The 23,231-nt window shown below is 42.0% G+C and overlaps 1 protein-coding gene across 1 annotated transcript in view; it reads left to right on the top strand.

Annotated features, from left to right (window-relative positions):
• Window positions 1-328: 328 nt before the first annotated feature.
• Window positions 329-23,231, top strand: part of LOC126256122 (anosmin-1) — a 276,158-nt gene continuing 253,255 nt past the window's right edge. The window contains exons 1-2 of the mRNA XM_049955460.1: window positions 329-503; window positions 608-684. Coding sequence (XP_049811417.1) covers window positions 329-503; window positions 608-684 — 252 coding nt within the window. The remainder of the gene's footprint in view (window positions 504-607; window positions 685-23,231) is intronic.

The raw sequence follows: 23,231 nt of genomic DNA, 5'->3' as shown, positions 1-23,231 counted from the left end.
GGCACATCCAGTTTCTCGTAGCCCAGTTACACGACCTCGTTCAAACGTAGTGAAGTGCTGATAATGGAGCCTTTGTCACCTTAAAGGCATTTTTGACCAGCATCAACTCACCACGTCTAATCTCAGAGGTCACTAACGGCTACGAGCATTACAGCGTGTGTTTAAAACAAACCTGATTTACATCTTCACAGTGGCGCTACTAGCGCGACTTGTGCGAAATTTGAATAAACATTATCTATCACATGCAGAAACAAGCAAAGCAACTTTCGTTTACGTGTTGCGGTTCTTTTCCGTCAGTATGTAACGACTTCGTAATTCTTACAAGCGCATGCACTGCAATATCGTATTGTCTGCAATAGGTCGTGCGCCGCCTGCGCCTGTGAGGCTGCAGGCCCGCCGCGCACGTGTGGCAGTGGCGGGAGCAGCCAGCGGCTGCGCCCCGCTGCCCCCTGCGGCGCGGCGGGCCGGCGGAGGCCTGCTGGTGCGGCTCTGGCGGCCGGCGCGTCAGTCATGGGGCGGGCGCGCGTGCGGCTGCAGCCGGGCCCGGCGCCTCTGCCGCTGCCGCTGCTGGCGCTCGCCGCCTGCTTCGCCGCCGCCGTCGCCGTCGCCGCGGCCGCCGCCGCCGACGACGTGCGCGAGGCGCAGTGCGCGCTGCTCTGCACGCACCACGACAACCGCTCCGCCGTGAGTACCCCGCTAATGCCACGCTCGCCGCCAAACGGATTTCCTAAGCTTCCCTTTACAGCTGTAGGACGTTATCTAGTTACAGATGTAATGAACCAGCGCGACCATTGCAACTGGCGTGTTCTGAAGACACCCACCGCACAACAGTTTTGACAGAATCGTCGTAAATCTGTAAAGCGTAGCAACACCAATAGTTTCTTTACGTTCCATTGGGTCCTCAGCATAGTATACTTCAGTATAAGACATAATGAAAATTAACGCTCCAAAACAAGCTGCTATAAGGTAATATTTTTAATGTTGCACACGTCAGGCCTGTTTCGGCTTATTGATATTATCAAGTGACCTGCGAAAATATGGTTGGTAAGATCATACATTCGTAAATCGTAGCTGCTTTATGGTTACATTTGTTTTGGTACTTACGTCTAGTTGGAGATGATGACCGTATTGCATCTATAGTAAACTTTTCTGTCATGTCTTGGTAAGTGTAATACTTTTTACAGTTACGAAACGTAAAAATACACGTTTTTGTCATATATTTCGAAAGTTCAATTCTGACAGTTCTTTACTACGATGCTATATGTTTACAAAGAATATACAACTGAACAAATGGTTCAAATTGCTCTCAGCACTATGGGACTTAACGTCTGAGGTCATCAGTCCCCTAGAACTTAGAACTACTTAAACCTAACTAACCTAAGGACATCACACACATCCATACCCGAGGCAGGATTAGAACCTGCGACCATAGCGGTCGCGCGGTTCCAGACTGAAGCGCCTAGAACTGCTCGGCCACTCCGGCCGGCTACAACTTAACAGAGATGATATTACATTTCGTTGTTTTTACTTTCCCTCAAATTTTATCTATGGCCTGTGTAAGTTTTGTTAATCATGTGACTATTTCTTTTCGTATTCTATGATGTCAATAAAGTTTTCGAGATAGTATTTACGTTTAAAATCAGTATATTCATTTAGAATTTAGTACGGATATTTCCTTATATGAATATGAATTTCCAGTTAATCGAGACTGCTCTGGTAAGTCCTTTCGGTATTTTGTGCAATATTTCTAAGGCAGTTTCATTTTTCCCACCTTTGTGGTGTTGAATTTTCAGACGTAAATAGAAGTTTCAAGGATTATTATCACTGTTTCTAGCGCGTTGTTTAAATCCGACAAACTTCTACTTGTACCTGAAACTCAACACCAAGAAGTAAGGGAAAACGAAACTGCCTTAGAAACATTACAATCTCGAATAACAAGAAATTCTTATTCATACAAGGAAACAACCACACAAAACTCTAAATGAACATACTGATTTTAAACATAAATACTATCTCGAAAACTTTATTGACATTGTAGAATACGAAAAGAAATAGTCACATGATTAACAAAACTTAAACAGACCATAGATAAAATTTGAACGAAACGTAACATCATCTCTGATAAGTTGTAAACAGTTTGTAAAAATACAGCATCGTAGTAAAGAACTGTCAAAATTGAACTGTCAAAATATCTGACAAAATGTGTATTTTTACATTTCGTAACCACAAAAAGTATTATACTTACCAACACATGACGCAAAAAAATTATTATAGTTGCAACATGCTCATCACATTCAACTAGACTTAAGTACTGATGCAAATTAAACATAAAACGGCCACGATTTACATGTAGATAATCTTACTAATCTTATTTCCGCAGGTACTTGATAGAGGCAATAAACCGAAACAGGCCTGTCGTGTAAAATATTAAAAATAAATTACCTGATTGCATCTAGCTTGGAAGCTTTTACTTTCATTATGCCTTATAGGCATACTTTAATTTTTTATAAACAAGTATCTTTTCTGCTACAGTCACATTTTAACAACAATACAGTATTTTGTTTGACATGGCGCGTTTTGGCATCATCGTATGGTACCCGTTTATCTCATTTGACAGCAGCTACTTAATACTTACTGGTCGGTGCTACAGTCCTTGTAGAACTTCGGCCTCCTTTGTCATCTGTCTCCGATCTTTTCTGTCAATCGCTGCCCTCCTTCACTTCCTGATTACCATTGCTTTGAGACCCTCTTCCGTATCTTCAAGTCACATTTACCTGGGTCTTCTCCTTCTTTCTTCGGGATTTATTATAACACCTTCTTAACATTTCTCACATTCTCTTTACGTGAAAAGCCCATCTTATTTTTCCTTACTTGATGTTTCAGCACAATATTCATCCGTCCAAAAGACGTCTGTAGTTTTGAATTTGTTCTCATTCTCCAGCTTCCTTCCCCTCTCACCGCCCAAATATCTTTCCCAAAATTTTCCTTTCTCATGTTAACAACCAGTCTTCCTCTTCTGTGGTCACCACCCACCCTTCCGATCCATACATTACTGTAGTTCTTAATAGAGACAAATATATTTGGATTTTTTTATTCCTACTGACATTTATGGAGCTGAATACATTATGCAAGGAATAACAACACCTGGCCGGCCGCGGTGACCGATCGGTTCCAGGCGCTTCGTTCCGGAACGGTCGCAGGTTCGAATCCTGCCTCGGGCACAAATGTGTGTGATGTCCTGAGGTTAGCTGGTTTAAGTAGTTCTAAGTTCTGGGGGACTGATCACCTTAGCAGTCAAGTCCCATAGTACTCAGAGCCATTTGAACCATTTGAACTAGAACGTGATTGAAACAGTGAAGTGTGTACTTTGTATTATTCGTGAGACAGTCGTGGATCTCGTTCAGTTCGATTTAACTTCGAGTACTTAAAGTTTACTTTGTCTCATCATATATCTTGGTTTGCCTTTTTCATTTCTTAATTCTACAGATTTATAGGTACTTTGTTGTGTACAGCGCAACATTTACTATACGGTTTGTGAGTAATATGTAGTTCAGTGGAAAATATAAAAGCTCACAGTCGCAGACAAATCGTTTAATTTCACATAGACAACCTGTGGAAGTTCACTCATACTGTAAAGCTCGTCGTCTTCGTCTGAGCACTCTAAACACTAGCAGATACGGCGTGCCTCACAGAGCCCAGAGCTCACTTGGAGGTCTGTAATCCGCAACACCTGTCAGATTATCTGCAACCTCTACTCCTCTCTCAGAGAATCAGTTGCTCTGCATTTTCAGTGGCGTTTACTCCTTTTCTCCTATTTAGGTAATGATCCTTTTTGAATTTTCAAAAACAGAGCTCACTGAATATTTGGTGATAATGTAACGTATCGATTGAAATAACGTTTTGGTGCGTTATTCTGATAATAAAACTCTGTACAATAACATATTTTTTTCTTAAGCTTTTAAACTGAGACTCAAATCAGTGCAATAAAGCGAAACTAGTGATTGCAATAAAGCGAAACTAGTGATTACAGGGGGAATAATTTTTTTATGGAACACATCCTTCTTCACCCGTTGTTTAGCTAGCGTGGTTAGTTCTTCTGTTACAGAGCCTTCAGCAGTCTCTGCTACCAGCATGATGGAGATCCAGAAATATACACTTTTGGGAGCATTGGATTAGTCAAGAAAGGACCGGTGACATGTCCAAAGTGTTTACCTTATTCAAAGTCCCTTGACTGTTTTTCCTCCACTGCATCGCAATAATTTAACGATTACACGAATCAATGATGTGTTCACGAAATTTATTCATACTTAGCTGAATTTGAATATCACTGCTGCAAAACAATGAAACATTTTGGACACGCGTTCTAAATTATTCAAAATTTTAATCTGGGTCGAATTGTCCTTATTCATTCTTAGAAAGTGACTGACGTATTGTACGTATACCTCATAAAAGACGATTTGAAAAGAATATGTTACTTGACAATAAATTATTCTCCGTGCATGACTTGTCGTTCCTAAATTTATCGGTTACGCCTGAAACAACCAGCGAGTGAACGATGGTACTAACGACAATGGTAGTAATGCTGATGACCGTAAGGTACTGGCAGACGACTGTCAAGCGATAGTAACACCTGAATAAATTTCTAGATGAAAGATAAAAGTAAAAAATCTTGGATGTTTAGAGGTGCCCGAAACACACAGAAGAATGCAGCACTTGTTAAAATCGTTGACAGCTTCACGTAGAATTAGGACCTACCGGCACTGGTGCTCAAAAACAGCCAACCTTCCATTTATCAGCACAGAAATGGTATGATGCGGATTCGCGACATTCGGCGTTAAGGGAGCAATATTGATAATAAGTACATGTCAGTGTTTTATATATCGTGTCCTTAAAAAGGAAGAACGACTACCTACAGTTCTGCAAGTGGAAGTGACGAACGTAAAAGAAATTTGCAACGAAATGCTTAATAATTTGAAATATTCAAAATATGTGTGTCATTTTATTCAGTATTTACAGAAAATGATGATATTCAGTTTCATAAAAAATATAAGATGTATCAAGAACTACTTCTTATTCTTGCTCGTTTTTTAAAAAAGGGAACAACTGTTTTCATACTACAAAATATTCAAGCCCTTCGCAAGGCCGTTGTTGTGTACTTAATTATAGCTCAAGTTCAAGTAAAGAAATTTTTTAATCCGACTGAAGCAATTAAATCTTCTTTATGACGTCTACCTTAACTGCCGTCTTTCACGGTACTGTTCTTTTCCACGTAATTTTCGCCTAGTTTATCTGAAACACCCTGTTTGTTATCGATTTCGTAACTTAGGTCATGCATCTGCTCGTGCTCCAGTAAAAAGTGAAGCAACGGTGCTAGAAGTACCGTGCTAGAAGTAAACATTTCACAGCGGTAAATGAAATTCCGTAGTAGAAATAAGGTATACAAGTAAATGAATTTACGTGATAGAGCTTCAAATTACACGAGAAGAGCAGACTATTCACAGTTCACTTGCGGTTAGCGTTGTCAACTCATTATGTTTCTAAAAGCTCGACTTGTCACGGTATTTCAAGAAAGATGAGAATCATCACTTCTTTTATATGGTGTGGTCGCTCACACCCTTATTATCTGTGACATACATGCTGACGGAACTTCTTGAATAACAACTAAGCTCAAGTAGATGCACATCACTGTTGTTTACCCTTACTGCTTGTACATCCGTGAATGAAATAAGAAAAAACTCAACTTTTACTAGTGTTTTGTACTCTTCATAGCACAAGGAACAATTATGAGCTTGCATCTGAGAGCAGAAGATTATCCACCTCAAACATCTCGGTCGAGAACTATAAAAAGACGAGACGACGTCTTCATTAACATCTAACAAGAAAGAACGACGCACCGTGCAGTGTCACGACATTTACATCTGTTTACAGCTACGTCTTTACTTTGCATTTCACTACAAAGCGCTTATCAGAGGGTACTTATGTAACATACGCAAGGTATTTCCATTCCAATCACGCTGGAGAGTACGAATAATAAATTATTATACGTTTGCTTATCTTCACACGTTCAATGGAAGTATCGCGAAGTAGGCTCAAGAATATTAATGTAATTTTCTAAAAAGTTCACGATGAAGCTGTTAGGCATCCGTTATGGTGACACTGGCCAACAAGCAATTGAGCGTCTGTGTCGCCATTTTTATGGACGCTCTCAGTGTCCGCTGTTAGTCTTACATATTTGCTACCGCACCATTACTTTATAAGCCATCTAATTCGTTAACAAACCGAGGCTTCTCAGAAGCCTGCCAATAAATCTAAGCTTGCTATTTGTTTGCATACAAGTGTGTTATGTGACCCTCACGTATCACCGAATATTTGTTTGACATATTGCCAGGTGTGATTCCTCAATAACGTAGTTAAAGCACACTTTAGGTTAAAACTTCAATAAAGTGAACAATATGGGGCGATTTGCTTTTATATGCGTATGAAACAGCTGACACCACTGGCCTATTGGAAAAAGGTGTTCTCCATGAAGAATTAATTATGAGAAAGAACTGATCAACATGAGTGTTGCATGTCTTGAATGCTGACGAAAAGGAAACGCAGAAACGAATATCTCATCAATCAAATTGATTCTGTACATCTACATGTTATTGTGGATACGAAACACCAATCAACGTGGGAGCGAAAATCAGTTATCCTGCCAAAAAAGGCAAAAACGATTTCCTCTCTCGACATGATAGCGGAAAGATTTTCTTGGGATCTCTTTGTCGATTGCCTTGAAGCCGGCAAAATAATAACTGTCAAAATCTGTACAAGTTTTGAGGCCGAAAAGGGTAGAAAAATGCGTGAGAAATAACAATGAATCTTTTTCCGTCAGAACATAGTACCTGTGTTACAGCATAAATAACATATTCATGTGCTTTTAGCTTGGCATTGTTCTTCGTTCAGGTGTACATGTTATGTCTCTACTGCACTTCAATCTGAGCCTTAGAAAGTAATCTATTGTATCTGACAGTGAGAATGTTTCTCATGCAAACGCACCTTTATCTGGAAATGTCTCATGTCCTGAAGATTCTGCTTCATTCCTTCTGACTCTTACTGCTGTTAAAAAGCTACTTCTTTCAAAGACTTATATTGATGGGGATAATATAAAAGGAAGGGAAGGTGAGGGGCTAAAACATAAAAAGGATGAATTCTCATATTTTGGGAGAATCATTTCGTTCTGTTGTGTGTAGTAGCTGTGTGTGTATCACATCTCGAGATACAGTAAGGCTTACAATATTCTCATTTCTTTAATCATATTCCACAAAGGTACTTTATCAATGGGAAAACTGAGCTATTTAGATTACATGCTATTGTAACATACGTCATTTTTCACACGTTTGAATAATGGCATCGTGAAATAACCAAAAGCTGCTGTAATACAATACAGTGTGCAACAGAAAGATATGGCCAAACTTCCAGCAAACATCCTTCACACGTAGAGGACTAACATGTGTAACATGGACATGGGTTCGGAAACGTTTTATTTCCATATTAAAGCTCAGTTTCTCCAACTACTTAACACATTAATCATGGGAAACAAACTGGAAAAGAGAGTATCAGCACAGTACGAAACATTTTTTTTACACGAAATGTTCAAGACACACTCGGTTAGTACATGTATCAACTCAATGTCACTTTGAATTCCTGATGCGCTGAGTGGTTTAAGGTCCAGTGAGCGTGAAGTCTAAGGAATTCGTCCACCTCCATCTATCTATCTGTCACGAACTCTGTTGTTTGGAGGCCTGTGAACATTAACACTAAAATCAGGACGAGCTCCACCGTGCGTGAAGTACGTAATTTGTCGCTCTCGTAAACGCATAAGTTCCAGCAGAACTAGCAAACTTATTCTCTAATAAAACATTATAAGTTTCGCCATTGAGCCTGGCTGGAAGAACTGAGGTTCTAACCAACAGTCACCAACAATGCCGGTCAAAACGTTTCAGAAAGTCTTTGTTGATGACATGACTCCACAATTTCGTGACTGTTCTCGACAGCACAAAATTTACAATCTTATCGCGCTGAAACGATGCCTCATCACTGAACAGCACACCTGCAGTACAATGAGGGTTGACACACTGCAAACTGAACCATTCGTGGAGGTGTACCCGTGAAGGAAAATCAACTGCTGATACTGTCTGCACACGCTGTACTTGATATGGACACAGCTGGTTCGCCGGCCGGAGTGGCCGTGTGGTTCTAGGCGCTACAGTCTGGAACCGAGCGACCGATCAGGGCGCAGGTTCGAATCCTGCCTAGGGCATGGATGTGTGTGATGTCCTTAGGTTAGTTAGGTTTAATTAGTTCTAAGTTCTAGGCGACTGATGACCTCAGAAGTTAAGTCGCATAGTGCTCAGAGCCATTTGAACCAACAGAGCTGGTTCTCACGTAGCGCTCTCCAGAGTCAAGTGGTCAACCTTATTTGTTGTAGCTACTTGCCTTACGTTGACACTTGGGATGTCGTCAACTGCACGAAAATATTCCTCCTCCATTTGATATGTCCTTGTCCTTGTGAGTATCCCTACTCCCTAAGGCCGACTTTCAACATTTCATGTAAGAAAAATATGTACGTAGTGCTGATACTTTTTATTTCTGAGTATTTCCCGCGATTAATGTGGTTATGAAGAGAAGTACAAAATGAGCTGTAACATGGAAATAATGCGTTTCCAGACACATGTTTATATAACACATTTTATTCCTCTGTCAGGAATTTTCCTGAAAGTTTGACCATACCTTTAACACGCTGTATTTATTTTCAGAGAACCACTATTTTCGGTCATGCGACAACTTCAAGTCAGAGATTAGCATTACATGAGGTTGAATGAAGGTTGCTGTGCGTCAAATATACAAATAGGTTCAGTTGCAGCGTATGTCACATATATACACAGGTGAAAGCAATTAAGTTTTAACGCTAAGAAACCATTATTTAAAATTATGTAATGCTAATCTCTGACCTGAAGACACTCCCATGACCGAAATTATTTGTCTGTGAATAACTATATACATAACAGCAGGATTTGATACTGTCGTGATACCATTCTTTAAATACATCGTTATTCTTCAGCACTGTTTAACAGGAAAATACCTTTTAAAAATTTGGAACCCTCTGACACCTATATCTGCAACTACATCAATACTCCACAGGCCATGGTTCAAATGGCTCTGAGCACTATGGGACTTAACATCTATGGTCATCAGTCCCCTAGAACTTAGAAATACTTAAACCTAACTAACCTAAGGACAGCACACAACACCCAGCCATCACGAGGCAGAGAAAATCCCTGACCCCGCCGGGAATGGAACCCGGGAACCCGGGCGTGGGAAGCGAGAACGCTACCGCACGACCACGAGATGCGGGCTCCACAGGCCATCTTACGGTGTGTGTCAGAGAGTACTTCTGCTATCACTATCTATTCCGCCTTCCCTGTTCCATTCGCAAATCGCGCGTGTTGCCCGATTCTTCCCGGAAAGTACTCTTTGAGAAATTCAATAGTAAGCCTCTCAGTGATGCACAACGCCTCTCTTGTAGCGTCTGCCACAGGAGTTTGTTGAGAATCTCCGTAATGCTCTTGCTTGGATTAAATGATCCGGTGACGAAACGTGCCGCTCTCCGTTGGATCTTATCTACTTCTTCTTACCTCTAAAGGATTTAGTTTTCGGAAATCTGCATTTTAACAATAAAGGAAAAAACACTGTCTTCCTTTGGTAGTATGACAATTTTTCTCCTTCCGCTCGTAGAGCTTTACAGACACTTGAGATCAGTTTCAGGTCCAGTTAGGATTACTTATTTTTTCTGTACTTTATTTTTTTTGTTCTTTGACACCTGACAGTTTTCGAAAAATCCTATATCTACTGGCATTTGTCGTGCCTAGTAATTTATCTCGTCCTTTTTCCCTCTTCTGTATTTAGACCTGAGAATCTCTCTTCGCTGCATTCTTCGATTCCAAGTTGGTCATTCATCCGACAATACAGACCCGTTTCAACAAATGTTCGTAAAGGGTGCACTGTATCTAGGAAGGGTGCAGATAAATGATCAAGTCCTTCCTTGCCTTGTGAGTGTTGAGTAAATTTGTACTTGGGTTTCTGAAATTTACAGAAATAAATATTTAGTTCACACATTGTCGTCTAACAGTGGAAAGTTACATGAGGTGCTAAATGTTCACGATCATACTCTTCTGCTGACGTTGCCCATTCAAGCTGCGTTCTAATTACTGACTTTTCTACACAACCTGCTTTGTTACTGGTTCATACAAGATTTGTTTACGTAAGCTACTCTTGTTTATGAAATGGTAAATGAACAGTTCCACAGAAATACAGAGGCATTTTTCATCGACCTTTCTATTGCTGGATCCCACGTTATATTCTAAGCTAAAACATTATAAGATTCGTGTTTCGAAGAAATAGCACAGGATCAAGAAACAACACTTAATATCTTGGAAGTTGTATACGCAGTCGAACACGTAGATTCTGTGTTCGAAGATTTCCTACAGAATCTCACTGTCGACAGATAACAACGATAAGATCATATGGGATTTTTTAATATGATTAACGAATTTTTTGAAGACAAAACCTCGTACTTTAAGGCTAATTTACACTATGTCACTAGGATGTGAAACCAGTTTCAGCAAATGCGCAATCGGCTATTGGGCATGCGCGACGTGCATTAGGTCAAATCACTGGCGAAACTAAACAGTTTCGGTTTGTATATTATGCGTTTTGAGGGCTGCCAATAAGGCTGACCATAAAAACAAGCGGCAGCCTATTACTATACTTGAGACAATCCTACATGACCTGAACATGGTTGGTTTGATGATATCTGATCCTGAAAGCAAATTCAGTCCATTACAAACACGTTCACATATTAATTACGAAGAATACAAGCAAGTAAAAGATCTAGCTGTGGAACAGATAACATACACTGCAGAGACAAATATGAATCCCAACTTACCAAGAAACGTAATGAGATCTGTAGTTTCAGTTCTGGCGACAATACTCCGCGCGTTTTAGTATATTTATTTCCGTTCGTATCATTTCATGTTATATATTAATGACAACGCAGAAAATGTTAATAGTTATCTCAGACATTAGAAGGATGATGCAGGTATCTACAATTAGTGTTGTCACAAAAAAGCTACACAAATATATTCTGCAATTCACAATTAAGTGCCTGGTAGAGGGTTCATCGAACTACCTTCGAGCTATTTCTCTACTGTTCCTCTCTTGAACAGCGCCCAGGAGAAACTTACACTTAACTCTTACCGTGCGATATTTTTCACACTCTGAGAAGAAAGTTGCTGACTGAAATTTCCTGTAGCAACGGAAAACGTTTTTGTTTCAATGATTGCCACCCCAATTCGCATATCATATCTGTGGCACTCCCTTTCAAAGTGGGGCAATGACTAGCAACTGACCTTAAATGTTCAAAAATTTAAAATTGTTTACTTCACAAAATGAGAAGTGTGATCTATGTATGTATGTATTAAACCCGGGACCTAGAAACGACGGAGAGGCTTCGTCCCCGCCGTAGCCCTCAGTGGTTCACAACCCCACAACAGGCCACAGCAGTCCACCCACCAAACCGTCGCCCCACATCACACCCGGGGTTATTGTGCGGTTTGCCCCCAGTGGACCCCTCCGAGAACATCTCATACCAGACGAGTGTAAGCCCAAATGTTTGGATGGTAGAGTATTTATCTTGTACGGATACGTGGAAACGGTGTTTGCGCAGAAGTGTGATCTATCTGATCGTTCTATTTCAATCCCTACAGACTGTTACACCCATGTATTGTGGTAGTTGATCGGGTCCAACTGTGACTCATTGATACTGTAGTCATACAACCATTTAAAAATAAAAAAAAGAAACATGTGCCTGAAGACGTCGACGCAATTCAGAAACGCGCTGCTAGACCGTCAACAGACTGATGTGACCCATGTGGTAGTGATGTAACAGAGATTGTCACGAAAATGATTATGGACTCTTCGAAACGAAGGTAAGGTTCGAAATGTTTTCAGTAGGAAGTGCCACACAGCGTTTAGGTGTTTATCAGGAATCATAAAAAAAAACAAACACCAACAGCCACTATTATAATGGCTCTGAGCACTATGGGACTTAACATCTATGGTCATCAGTCCCCTAGAACTTAGAACTACTTAAACCTAACTAACCTAAGGACAGCACACAACACCCAGCCATCACGAGGCAGAGAAAATTCCTGACCCCGCCGGGAATCGAACCCGGGAACCCGGGCGTGGGAAGCGAGAACGCTACCGCACGACCCCACTATTATAAATCTTTGTTATTGTTTCTGTTTCGAGTATCGAGGATCATCGTGAGGCACGGGAATTGTCGTAGAAATTGTGTGTGGCTACATGTATGATGTTCAGCCACTCTACCTAACGTCAAAAGCGGAAACTGAATATCGCAACCAGATACTTAAAATATGAAAAATTTTCAGGAGATCTAATATCGTCAGCAATAAAACAAATATAACGTGCCTGACTTCTGCATAATTGTAAAGCAATAGGAAACATCGACATTAGCCCATGATTCTTATTAAGATGTCTAACAATTGAGTGTTAAGGTAAGAAGCACATTCGTTTTACTTTTGATGTTGTTGGATTTTCTGAACATCGTTTTTATTTTACACATTTGATTGTGATTTTCAGTTTGTATTTTGAATTGTGTAGAATGCCTGTGCCTGATAACGATTTGCGATGGTGGAACCTGATAATTAAAACAAAGCTTCCCCATAGCGGCTGTAGGTGATACAAGTTTGAGAGCTAATACTGCAAATAGACTGTGTGAACATTTAGCTGTTTCCATCATCTGTTTCGCGTATGAATCATGAGTATAAGAGATTCCGTCGCGTCTGGAGACATTCAGACAATCGTTTTTCCTTGCGCTACACACACGAACAGAATGTGATAGTAAGTGGCTAGTATTAGAGTGAAATGTCCATCACCGTGCATTCTATGTTGCGAAGTGTCTATAACGCATCACAAGAAAATGTGCTGCACTCATAAGACACAGTCGGACGTCAATGTAACTCCACACACATATTCAGGGGCATGTAAATGTGTAATAGAGTTGCAATTCTCTATGACAGGAACAATGGCCATCAGAGTGCATTAGTCTAATTCGTGTTTAGTGTTGCTACTAGAACTGATAAGGTATGTAAAGGGGATGAACAGCGTCAGATGTTGGATGATCACTGTGAAGGCCACAGAGAGATGGTGTACTCGTTTGAGACAGAGTTATCTTGCGTGACAAAGATTGAAAGAGGCCTCATTGTGGGTCTCCATTCGGCCGACTGGTCGAATTGTGCAATATCCAGATTTTCGGGGCATTGAGACGTGACAGTGAAACGGAGTTGGACTGCATTGTAATGTGAGGGCAGGCATGGCCGTCGTCGAGCTTCTGGTCGATAACGTCTGACTACAGTAAGGAATGCCGTCGTACTGAGGACGAGGCACTTCGTAAGCCCTTCACATCTGCTCCTGCCATCTGAGAGCAAGTAGTGGACACCTTGAAATATTCTGTGTCATCCCGCACCGTTTGTAGGAGACTAGCAGCAGTCGGCCTAGGGAATTGCCGTCCGATCCGTAGATAACTGTTAAGACCACGATGTAAGTTGTTGCTTTTCGAGTGGTACTATGACTGGATAGCGTGAACTGTTGATGAATGGCTATGAGTTTTGGTTCTGGCCGCCCTGGGTAGCCGCACGGTCTAAGGCGCCTTGTCACGGTCCGTGAGGCTCCGCCTGTCAGAAGTTCGAGTCCTCCCTCGGGCGTGGATGTGTGTGATGTCCTTCGCGTAAGTTAGATTAAGTATTGTGTAAGCTTAGGAACCGATGACCTAAGCAGTATAGTCCCATAAGATCTTACCACAAATTTACAATTTTTTGGTTCTGCACTACCTCGAGTGCCCATCGTCGGCAACGGAGAAGTCCGATTCTTCCTGTGATCTGGAGAAGCACTGCAATATTATTCCTGGCGTCTTGGTGTGGGGAGCCATTGGGTACGAATTCAGCTCACTGCTGGTAGTGACTGAGGGAATGCTGACGGCACACGGCGTGTCATGAACATCCTGCATTCTCATGTGTTACCTCTCATGCGACAGTACCGTGATGCCATTTTCGTGATGCTGAGGTACTGTCGTGGCCAGCACGATCCCCAGATCTGTCCCTGATGGAACCTGTGTAGAACCGGATTGGACGTTAACTCCGTCCCAGTGCCAGTATCCAGGACAGATGCAACAGATGTGATCCAACTTGCCTCAGGAAAGAAAGCAGTGGCTTTTGACACCCTTCCCAACTGAATTGATTCATGCATCTAGAAAGAAATGATAATTCATCGAAACCCCCAACAGCCAACAGGTGTTGTTGATATACCTCAATGGGGACAGCTGAAAATGTGTGCCCTGACCGGGACTCGAACCCGGGATCTCCTGCTTACATGACAGACGCTGTACCCATCTGAGCCACCGAGGACACAGAGGATAGGGCGACTGCAGAGACTTATCCCTTGCACACTTCCTGTGAGACCCACATTCCCAACTGACCACAACCTACATTCTTAATGATCCTAAATTGGTATCCTAATTGGTATCTGTTTTTTCGGAGCAGTTACTATCTTGATATAGCTAAAGGCTACCCGGCCATTGACCTTCTTCTGTGCGAATGCGCACACTTTGCCCGAACTCTTACGGGAATCGTCACCTTGGGTAGCGCGAGTAACGAGTGAATGGACATATCCTTTAGGAACATTACGAATGTAGGTTGTGGACAGTTGGGAACGTGGGTCTCACGGGAAGCGTGCAAGGGATAAGTCCCTGCAGTCGCGCTATCCTCTGTGTCCTCGGTGGCTCAGATGGATAGAGCGTCTGCCATGTAAGTAGGAGATCCCGGGTTCGAGTCCCGGTCGGGGCACACATTTTTCAACATGTCCCCAATGAAGTACATCAACGCCTGTTGGCAGCTGAGGGTTTCGATGAATTATCATTTCTTTCTAGAGAAGCTGCATGGTCATCATTGGTATCTGTTCTTTCGGAACAGTTACTATCTTCATCATGCATCTGGTCAGATGGGGTGTAACGTCATACTGATAAGTGGGCTCATACTTCCATGTTTTTCCTAAATTTGCTGGATTTTGTAATCACTGGAATAACATGGCGTACCCTCTCAACCAGTGAAGTTCTAATTCGTTTCCCCCCTTCCTTCTGTGCCTCTCTTTTATTGTCAGGCAGAGAATGTTGGTTTAAATTGTCACCATATAATAAGTTTGCTATCTTACGTGAGCTCTCACAAAATCTGTCAATGGAATTACGCCTGTATTCCTCGACCACAGCAAGAGACGCTGGGCAGCACGTGTTCGAGAGACGTGCAGCTATGACTTACATACTGGGGAAAGTCGTGGTTTGCAGCCTCCGCGTTTACAGAAGGCGCTCCGCGGTGACAGAGCGCAGCGACGCCCCTTCGGGTCCGCGCCGGCGAGTGCAGAACGAGCCGCCGAACCGGTATTTCGAGTCTCTTAAAGCCCAAAAATGCAGCGGGACCGCGGAATGACAGGCGCCGGGACAAAGTGGCGGCGGCGTGTCACAAGCCTGCCCCAGCCGCCGGCCAGCGGCCAGCACCCGCCACCTGGTGTTGTAATGTCGTATGTAGCAGCATACAGGGATCTCGACAGCCCGTGTTCCAGAAGGATACAAAACTGAAATTTCTTGATCGTGTTTTGTCTTAAGTGAAGTAGTTCTCTTAGATTCTCTAGCGCTTTTCATGCATGGGCCTTAGTGCTAAAGCACTCTTCTGTTTCCAGAATGAGATTTTCACTCTGCAGCGGAATGTGCGCTGATAATGAAACTTCCTGGCAGATTAAAACTGTGTGCCCGACCGAGACACGAACTCGCAGGAGAGCTTCTGTAAAGTTTGGAAGGCAGGAGACGAGGTACTGGCAGCAGTAAAGTTGTGAGGACCGGGCGTGAGTCGTGCTTCGGTAGCTCAGATGGTAGAGCACTTGCCCGCGAAAGGCAAAGGTCCCGAGTTCGAGTCTCGGTCGGGCATACAGTTTTAATCTGCCAGGAAGTTTCGGTCTTCTATTGTTTGGAAAACGAAGGTTTCGTACTTGTGACCGGAAGGTCGCAAAACGAACAAACAGCAAGGTGCCACCATTATTCGTAGTGGTGGTGCACTCAGCCCTGTGGGCCGAAACGTCGCTCACTGTGTCGTATGCAGAGCCATGCCGAGGTGCCACCGCGCGCCTGGCAGAACTGACAAAGCTGCTTGACCCCCTCCCACCCTTGTAAAACTACTTCACTGCAAATTTTTCCAAGAAGATTTTGCATTTTTTATAAGTTTATCAGCTGGTTTAATAAAAATGGAAGATTGTTGAAAACTTTTCTTATACGGATTACAACGACGAAATACATTTCTCACAAAAAAATAATTGTATAATTCTAGTAAATAAATTAGAAACTGTATAAACCTTCTAAAAAAAGTTGTTTATTGGAGCTACTGTTCATTGGTTTTAGTTGATATGTAATCTTCTTTTTCTTCCTTAGCATCTGTCCGGCCTGCTGGCAGGACACTCTGTTTCTACCTTCTGTTGCCATTTTTCCGAACTTGTGCGTGGCAAGGGCGCAGCCATGTTAGTTTAATATCTTCGTGTATGAAGTGAAGCCATCGCTGTCTAGGTCATTCTACTGGCCTTTTACTGCGTACATCTACATCTACACGATTGCTCTTCAATTCATGATTAAGTTCCTGGCAGATCATTCATCGAACCACCTTCACGCTATTTGTCCACCGTTACAATCTCGAACACCGGGTACGAGAAATGAGCACCTAAATCTTTCGGTTCGAGCTCTGCTTTCTCCTATTTTAAAATAACGATCATTTCTACCTGTATAGATGGGCACTAACATAAGAAAGACGGTGATGGAAATTTCATGAGGAGAGCATACCGTAACGAAAAACGCCTTGCTTTAGTGACAGCCACCACAGTCGCGTATCATATCCGTGGGACTCTCTCCCATATTTTGCGATAGTATATTTTGCGATAGTACAAAACGAGTTGCCATTTTTTGAAAATTTTCGATACCCTCCGTCAATCGTACGTGATTTACTATCAAACTAAAACCAGTCTTTGGCACTTTGTTGCGGCTGCTCTAAGGACATGACCACACCAATGCAGACGACCCTCTCTCATCTTGTCTGCTACTGGTGCTACTCTGTATAACTCAGGAGCTACATATAGTGGAGTGTTAATACAAATGTCCACCTCAGCATCTTTGTTTCCATGACAGCAAATCGTTATTCCACTTAGTTTGCTGTAGGCCAGTATTAAGCACCATACAGTGCAACTAAATGGATTACAGATCGGTATACGTTCGACATGAGCCTGTTTGGAATCTTCCGGCCAGAGAGTGCACCAGCCACAGATCGTCATTTGAGCAACATGCTGCTCGGCTGATTATAGATTTTTGCCCTGAGACTTCCCTCAGCATATACTTTTGCGTCGAGTTATTTAAAAGTCCTTGTTGCTGGGAGCTTAACACCATTAATTCCGATGGCACCCGGATCATTTAGATCTGTGATGGGATATTGCGTTATCTTCATGTTGAGCCATAGACGTAGTACGGTGTTTAATAAAAGATCGTGTTTGCTTCTCGTGAATCATTAACAGTGCATAAATTATTAATTATAAATAAATAAGAGATATAATTAAGATTGAGAGGACATCCCTTTCCAGGAAATCTTTTTTTTAAATTTTATTTCTTGTAGCCTTGCTTTGGGAGAAGCAACCTTGTTGATTGTCATTGAACTCTAGTTTAGCAGCTGTTTCGCTTTCTATCGACAAGACTGCTAGCTTTGACAGTCTGCTTCCACCCATAGTGGACCTAAAGTATTTTTTTTATCACAGTTAATTTGCTGAAACTAGTTTCAGTAGTCTTACGACAGCAGATTCTTGAGTAACGCAGCCGAAGACTAGTGGGAGGCCATACGTTTGTTTACACTAGGTTTTAACTTAGAAGAACAGACGTAGCTGTATACAGGCATATATCTCATGACTTCAGTGTGCTCCCTGCCGCCGTTGGATAAGCAGCTGCAGCAGCAAGTCGTATACCCCTAGCTTACTTATTTGTTACATAGTTTAATTCTTAATTTCTTTGCGTGTTTCTGGGTACTTGCATTGTTTAATTCATAAATTTCGGGCGTATTATAGTATTTGAGAGTTGTAGCATCGCGCTTTAGTGTTTACTTCGTAGATTCTTACTTAAATTGCGTAATCCTTTCAGATTACGCTGATACAATAGCTCCCTACTTAGCAATCATATACGAGTACAACCGCTCGCTCACTGATAGATCTGTACCTACAGATTGGAAAATTCCGCAGGTCGCACCAGTGTTTAAGAAGGGTAGTAGGAGTAATCCATCGAACTACAGACCTATATCATTGACGTCGGTTTGCAGTAGGGTTTTGGAGCATATACTGTATTCAAACATCATGAATCACCTCGAAGGGAACGATCTATTGATACGTAATCAGCATGGTTTCAGAAAACATCGTTCTTGTGCAACGCAGCTAGCTCTTTATTCGCACGAAGTAATGGCCGCTATCGACAGGGGATCTCAAGTTGATTCCGTATTTCTAGATTTCCGGAAAGCTTTTGACACCGTTCCTCACAAGCGACTTCTAATCAAGCTGCGGACCTATGGGGTATCGTCTCAGTTGTGCGACTGGATTCGTGATTTCCTGTCAGGAAGGTCGCATTTCGTAGTAATAGACGGCAAATCATTGAGTAAAACTGAAGTGATGTGTTCCCCAGGAAAGCGTCCATGACCTCTGCTGTTCCTGATCTATATAAATGACCTGGGTGACAATCTGAGGAGTTCTCTTAGGTTGTTCGCAGATGATGCTGTAATTTACCGTCTAATAAGGTCATCCGAAGACCAGTATCAGTTGCAAAGCGATTTAGAAAAGATTGCTGTATGGTGTGGCAGGTGGCAGTTGACGCTAAATAACGAAAAGTGTGAGGTGATCCACATGAGTTCCAAAAGAAATCCGTTGGAATTCGATTACTCGATAAATAGTACAATTCTCAAGGCTGTCAATTCAACTAAGTACCTGGGTGTTAAAATTACGAACAACTTCAGTTGGAACGACCACATAGATAATACTGTGGGAAAGGAGAGCCAAAGGTTGCGTTTCATTGGCAGGACACTTAGTAGATGCAACAAGTCCACTAAAGAGACAGCTTACACTACACTCGTTCGTCCTCTGTTAGAATATTGCTGTGCGGTGTGGGATCCTTACCAGGTGGGATTGACGGAGGACATCGAAAGGGTGCGAAAAAGGGCAGCTCGTTTTGTATTATCACGTAATAGGGGAGAGAGTGTGGCAGATATGATACGCGAATTGGGATGGAAGTCATTAAAGCAAAGACGTTTTTCGTCGCAGCGAGATCTATTTACGAAATTTCAGTCACCCACTTTCTCTTCCGAATGCGAAAATATTTTGTTGAACCTAACCTACATAGGTAGGAATGATCATCAAAATAAAATAAGAGAAATCAGAGCTCGAACAGAAAGGTTTAGGTGTTCGTTTTTCCCGTGCGCTGTTCGGGAGTGGAATGGTAGAGAGATAGCATGATTGTGGTTCGATGAACCCTTTGCCAAGCACTTAAATGTGAATTGCAGAGTAGTCATGTAGATGTAGATGTAGATATACTAACCATGCTCCGAAGGCTTATCTTTTAATTCTTTTTATTTGCTCAGCGGATCGAACCAACCAAAACTTCGCAGAAGAAGTGGGACAAGTAAATGAATTAGGTACCCCCCGTCCCCCCTTCTTTTTGCTTGGTTTATCCACTGAAACGCCTCGCTCCAATCCTCAGTCCGCACAAATCGGCAAAAATTGGAAACCTTCGGCAAAATAGGAAATTTTCTTCATCAACCACTCGTCTGCCTTCGAGATCGTACAATCCTGTAGCGAAGCTGCAACAACAATTCCACTGCTGAATATGAGCGAGGTTGTAGGCCACGTGAACCAACCGCCCTGTTGCCGTATGAACCAGGATATAAACAGTATGAAACTTCTTTATTTAAATATGTGAATCTGTGCTCAAACTGCTGAACGACTGAGAAGATGAAACTTCTACGTCATCTGATTCTGAAACACCTGAGTAAAACTGAACGTACTAAGCCTACTTTCTCTTTACTTTTTCTTATCATATCAACACTGATCTACAATATTCTAGCGCAACGCAATCTGACTGCTCAAAAAAATTACAACCAGACTCCAAAGAATTAATACAAAAGAATGGCCCTGAATAAGAAGCAATCCTGACAATAACCTATATATTTCATTAAGCACTTACCTCACAAAAATCTTCATTACGCGAACTACTGCATTACAGCGAGTGTCAATACGGCCAGCTAAATAAATTATTCCAACAACTAAAACCACTAACTACTAATAGGCATGTAATTAGCAAAGGAAAGAATTTGTTGCAAACCAAAGAATGTATTTTTTAACTTGGTAATGTGACATACAGTTCAAACACGATTATAAATCGTCATTAACATCCAGTACGAAGATATATAATCATGAATAATTTTCAATCTCCAAGTCGGATACTTACAGATCGTTAGCCTACGCTAATACTTCAGACCTCCATCCTCCATCAATGCTAACTTCTCACATTTAACATCCATCACTGCTGGCTGTTCACCTCCCACTGCCCAACAGTGCTTCCATCACTGCTGGCAACTAACTTCCAACTGCTCAACACTATTGGCGATTAACTTCCAACAACGAGTCCAACCAGCCACAGAGTCTCTTACGAAGAAAGCGCAGTCAGAGATCCAATGCAATACGCTGCCAACACAGAAGTAGCCCACAAGTATTACACCCGTGTAATATCCTCGTTATGGACGTCTCCCTAGCATCAGCTGAAGGCGTTGAATATCGTAAGCGATTCGTGATGATGCAAACGATATCACTGCTGAAGACTAATTGTTTTCGTGGGAAAAAGTAGAAAAGTTCAGCCTCCATGTCCCAGTGATCACTACTATTGACCATGACAAACATTTCTGTAAGTTGTACCCTGACGACATCCAAAAAAGGCTACAGTCACTTTGAAAGTCAAAGGAAGATCTCTGTGCGAAGTTAGATCTTCCCATTTACGTTCGGAAAAAAATACATCCTCAGGCTGTGCGGAAAGTCTAGGTCTACTTCCGCTCTCCGGAAGCTATCGTGCAGTGTCTGATGGAGGAAGCAGTCTAAGAGAATCACCTCAACCCCAAGACCCGTGTCCCTTTCCTGTAAGCAGATCCTCAGCACTCTGGCACGTGGGTATACATGTTCAAATTTCTGTGTTTCCGTCGTAGTTATTAGTGAAAAAGTGCTGAAAAGTAATGTCTCCGAATTTTTTGTACAAAACTTGATAAAGCTTTTAAAATGAAACAAATTTGATTACCATTCTACATCTTAATTCTTTATGTTTAAATATTTATTTCTCAACATAGTCGACCTACTGACGAACACATTTGTTCCGACGAGGGATAAAGTGCTCGAAAATGTTCTTTAAGTTTCGGAAGCAGATGAAAATCGGATAGGGTCAGGTTGGGACTGTATGGAGGATGATCGATGATAGTGAACCCGAGGCGTCGAATCGCTGCAGATGTTGCTGTGCTCATGTGTGGTCTGACATTGTGATGCAGAAGGGGAAGAATTATTCTTCGATTAGAAGCCCGATTACAGCACGCTGTTCCTCACGCACCGATATGGTTACGTTACACACCCACATGTTACACGCCACACTTCGGGGCGCTCTAGTGGCAGGGGGTTGCAACTTGCGTCAGCAAAGCAGTAAAGTCTATTGAGTAATATGCATGACATATAATTTTCATCAACCAATAATGAGAACAGAATAAAAAAATTTTGAGGCATTGCTTTTCAGCATAGTTTGATTCAACTGGTCCTACCTGTGGGTTTTACGCAACCCACAACGCCTTCCTTTCGAAGACCACGAGTAAGAGTGTCATATTCTGTCGCTCGCTACGCACAAACTATCGTTGTACAGAAAAAATGAACAGGACGTTTATGTTTGAAATTTAATGCAGTTAAATTTTGTACTGTGATACGTTTTTGATGGAGGCCACGGTTTCAAAGATCTTAACAAAAAGAAAAAAAAGAAAAAAACGAATTTGAAGGTCACTTTCATACTTTTTTCTTGAATAATTTGAAAACTATGGCCTCTAGCGAAAACATATCCCAGAGTAAAATTTAACTACATTAAATTCCCTACAAAGAGTCCTGTCCATTTTTTTTCGTAGGACTGATAGTTTGTGCCTAGCGAATGAAAGAATATGAAAATTTGCGCTTGGTATTTGAAGACGTTGTGGATGCAGGATGCAGATGCTTTTGTAACAATGTGCTGAACAACATTACATCAGTATTTATTTCATCTGCAGACTCCCCGTAACACTCTCTACACTAATGCGAGAAGTAATACGTTTCCTAACTTATGTTAGAAAGCGAGAGCTCTCAAGCTAGGCACTCCGTCGTGTACATAGCCTTTCTTGTAGCCTTCTTCGTCTTCCTGGCTTTATCGTGTGTCTCGACAGGCTCGACATGTTATTTCAGATTTGGTAATGTTGGTGATGATGGGTGATCTGATGCCCTTCCGGACGCCACCCCTTTCCACGGGAACGGGAGTTGTGGACCCTCTACGTCTGTGCCTAGTCTCATGCGCAAGTGTGAGAACTTTTCCCAGATGTTTTCGAAGTGCTGTATCTGAGGCGGGGCGTGGGTATCAGCCTGATATTCACCTACGGGTGTGTAAGAAACCTCCCAAAACCGCTTCCAGGCTGGCCAGCACACCGGCTCTCGTCGTTTAGGTGCTATGTGTATTCAAATCGAGGCCGGCACACCTCACCTCTCCGTGTCACGAAACCGAGAACTTCACAGCTTCTCTCCCTGAAATTTGTTGGGAATTTCAATGATACATTCACTGTGACTATAAGAACTTGAGGCAAACAGCGCTTGTCTTCTTCAAATCTTCCCTATTTGTGTCGTTTATCCCAACTGATAATGGCCCCAGACTGAAAGAAGATAAAAAATGGTTTCCTATAATCTTCCTATAATCGAAAACACGTCGTAATACTGTCATAGATACAATGGCGTTAGTTATT

Source organism: Schistocerca nitens, chromosome 1 (genome assembly GCF_023898315.1).
Source record: "Schistocerca nitens isolate TAMUIC-IGC-003100 chromosome 1, iqSchNite1.1, whole genome shotgun sequence".
NCBI classification, from domain to species: Eukaryota; Metazoa; Arthropoda; class Insecta; order Orthoptera; family Acrididae; genus Schistocerca; species Schistocerca nitens.
The sequence above is the reverse complement of the archived record's forward strand: the minus strand, read 5'-3'. Positions and strand labels throughout refer to the sequence as shown.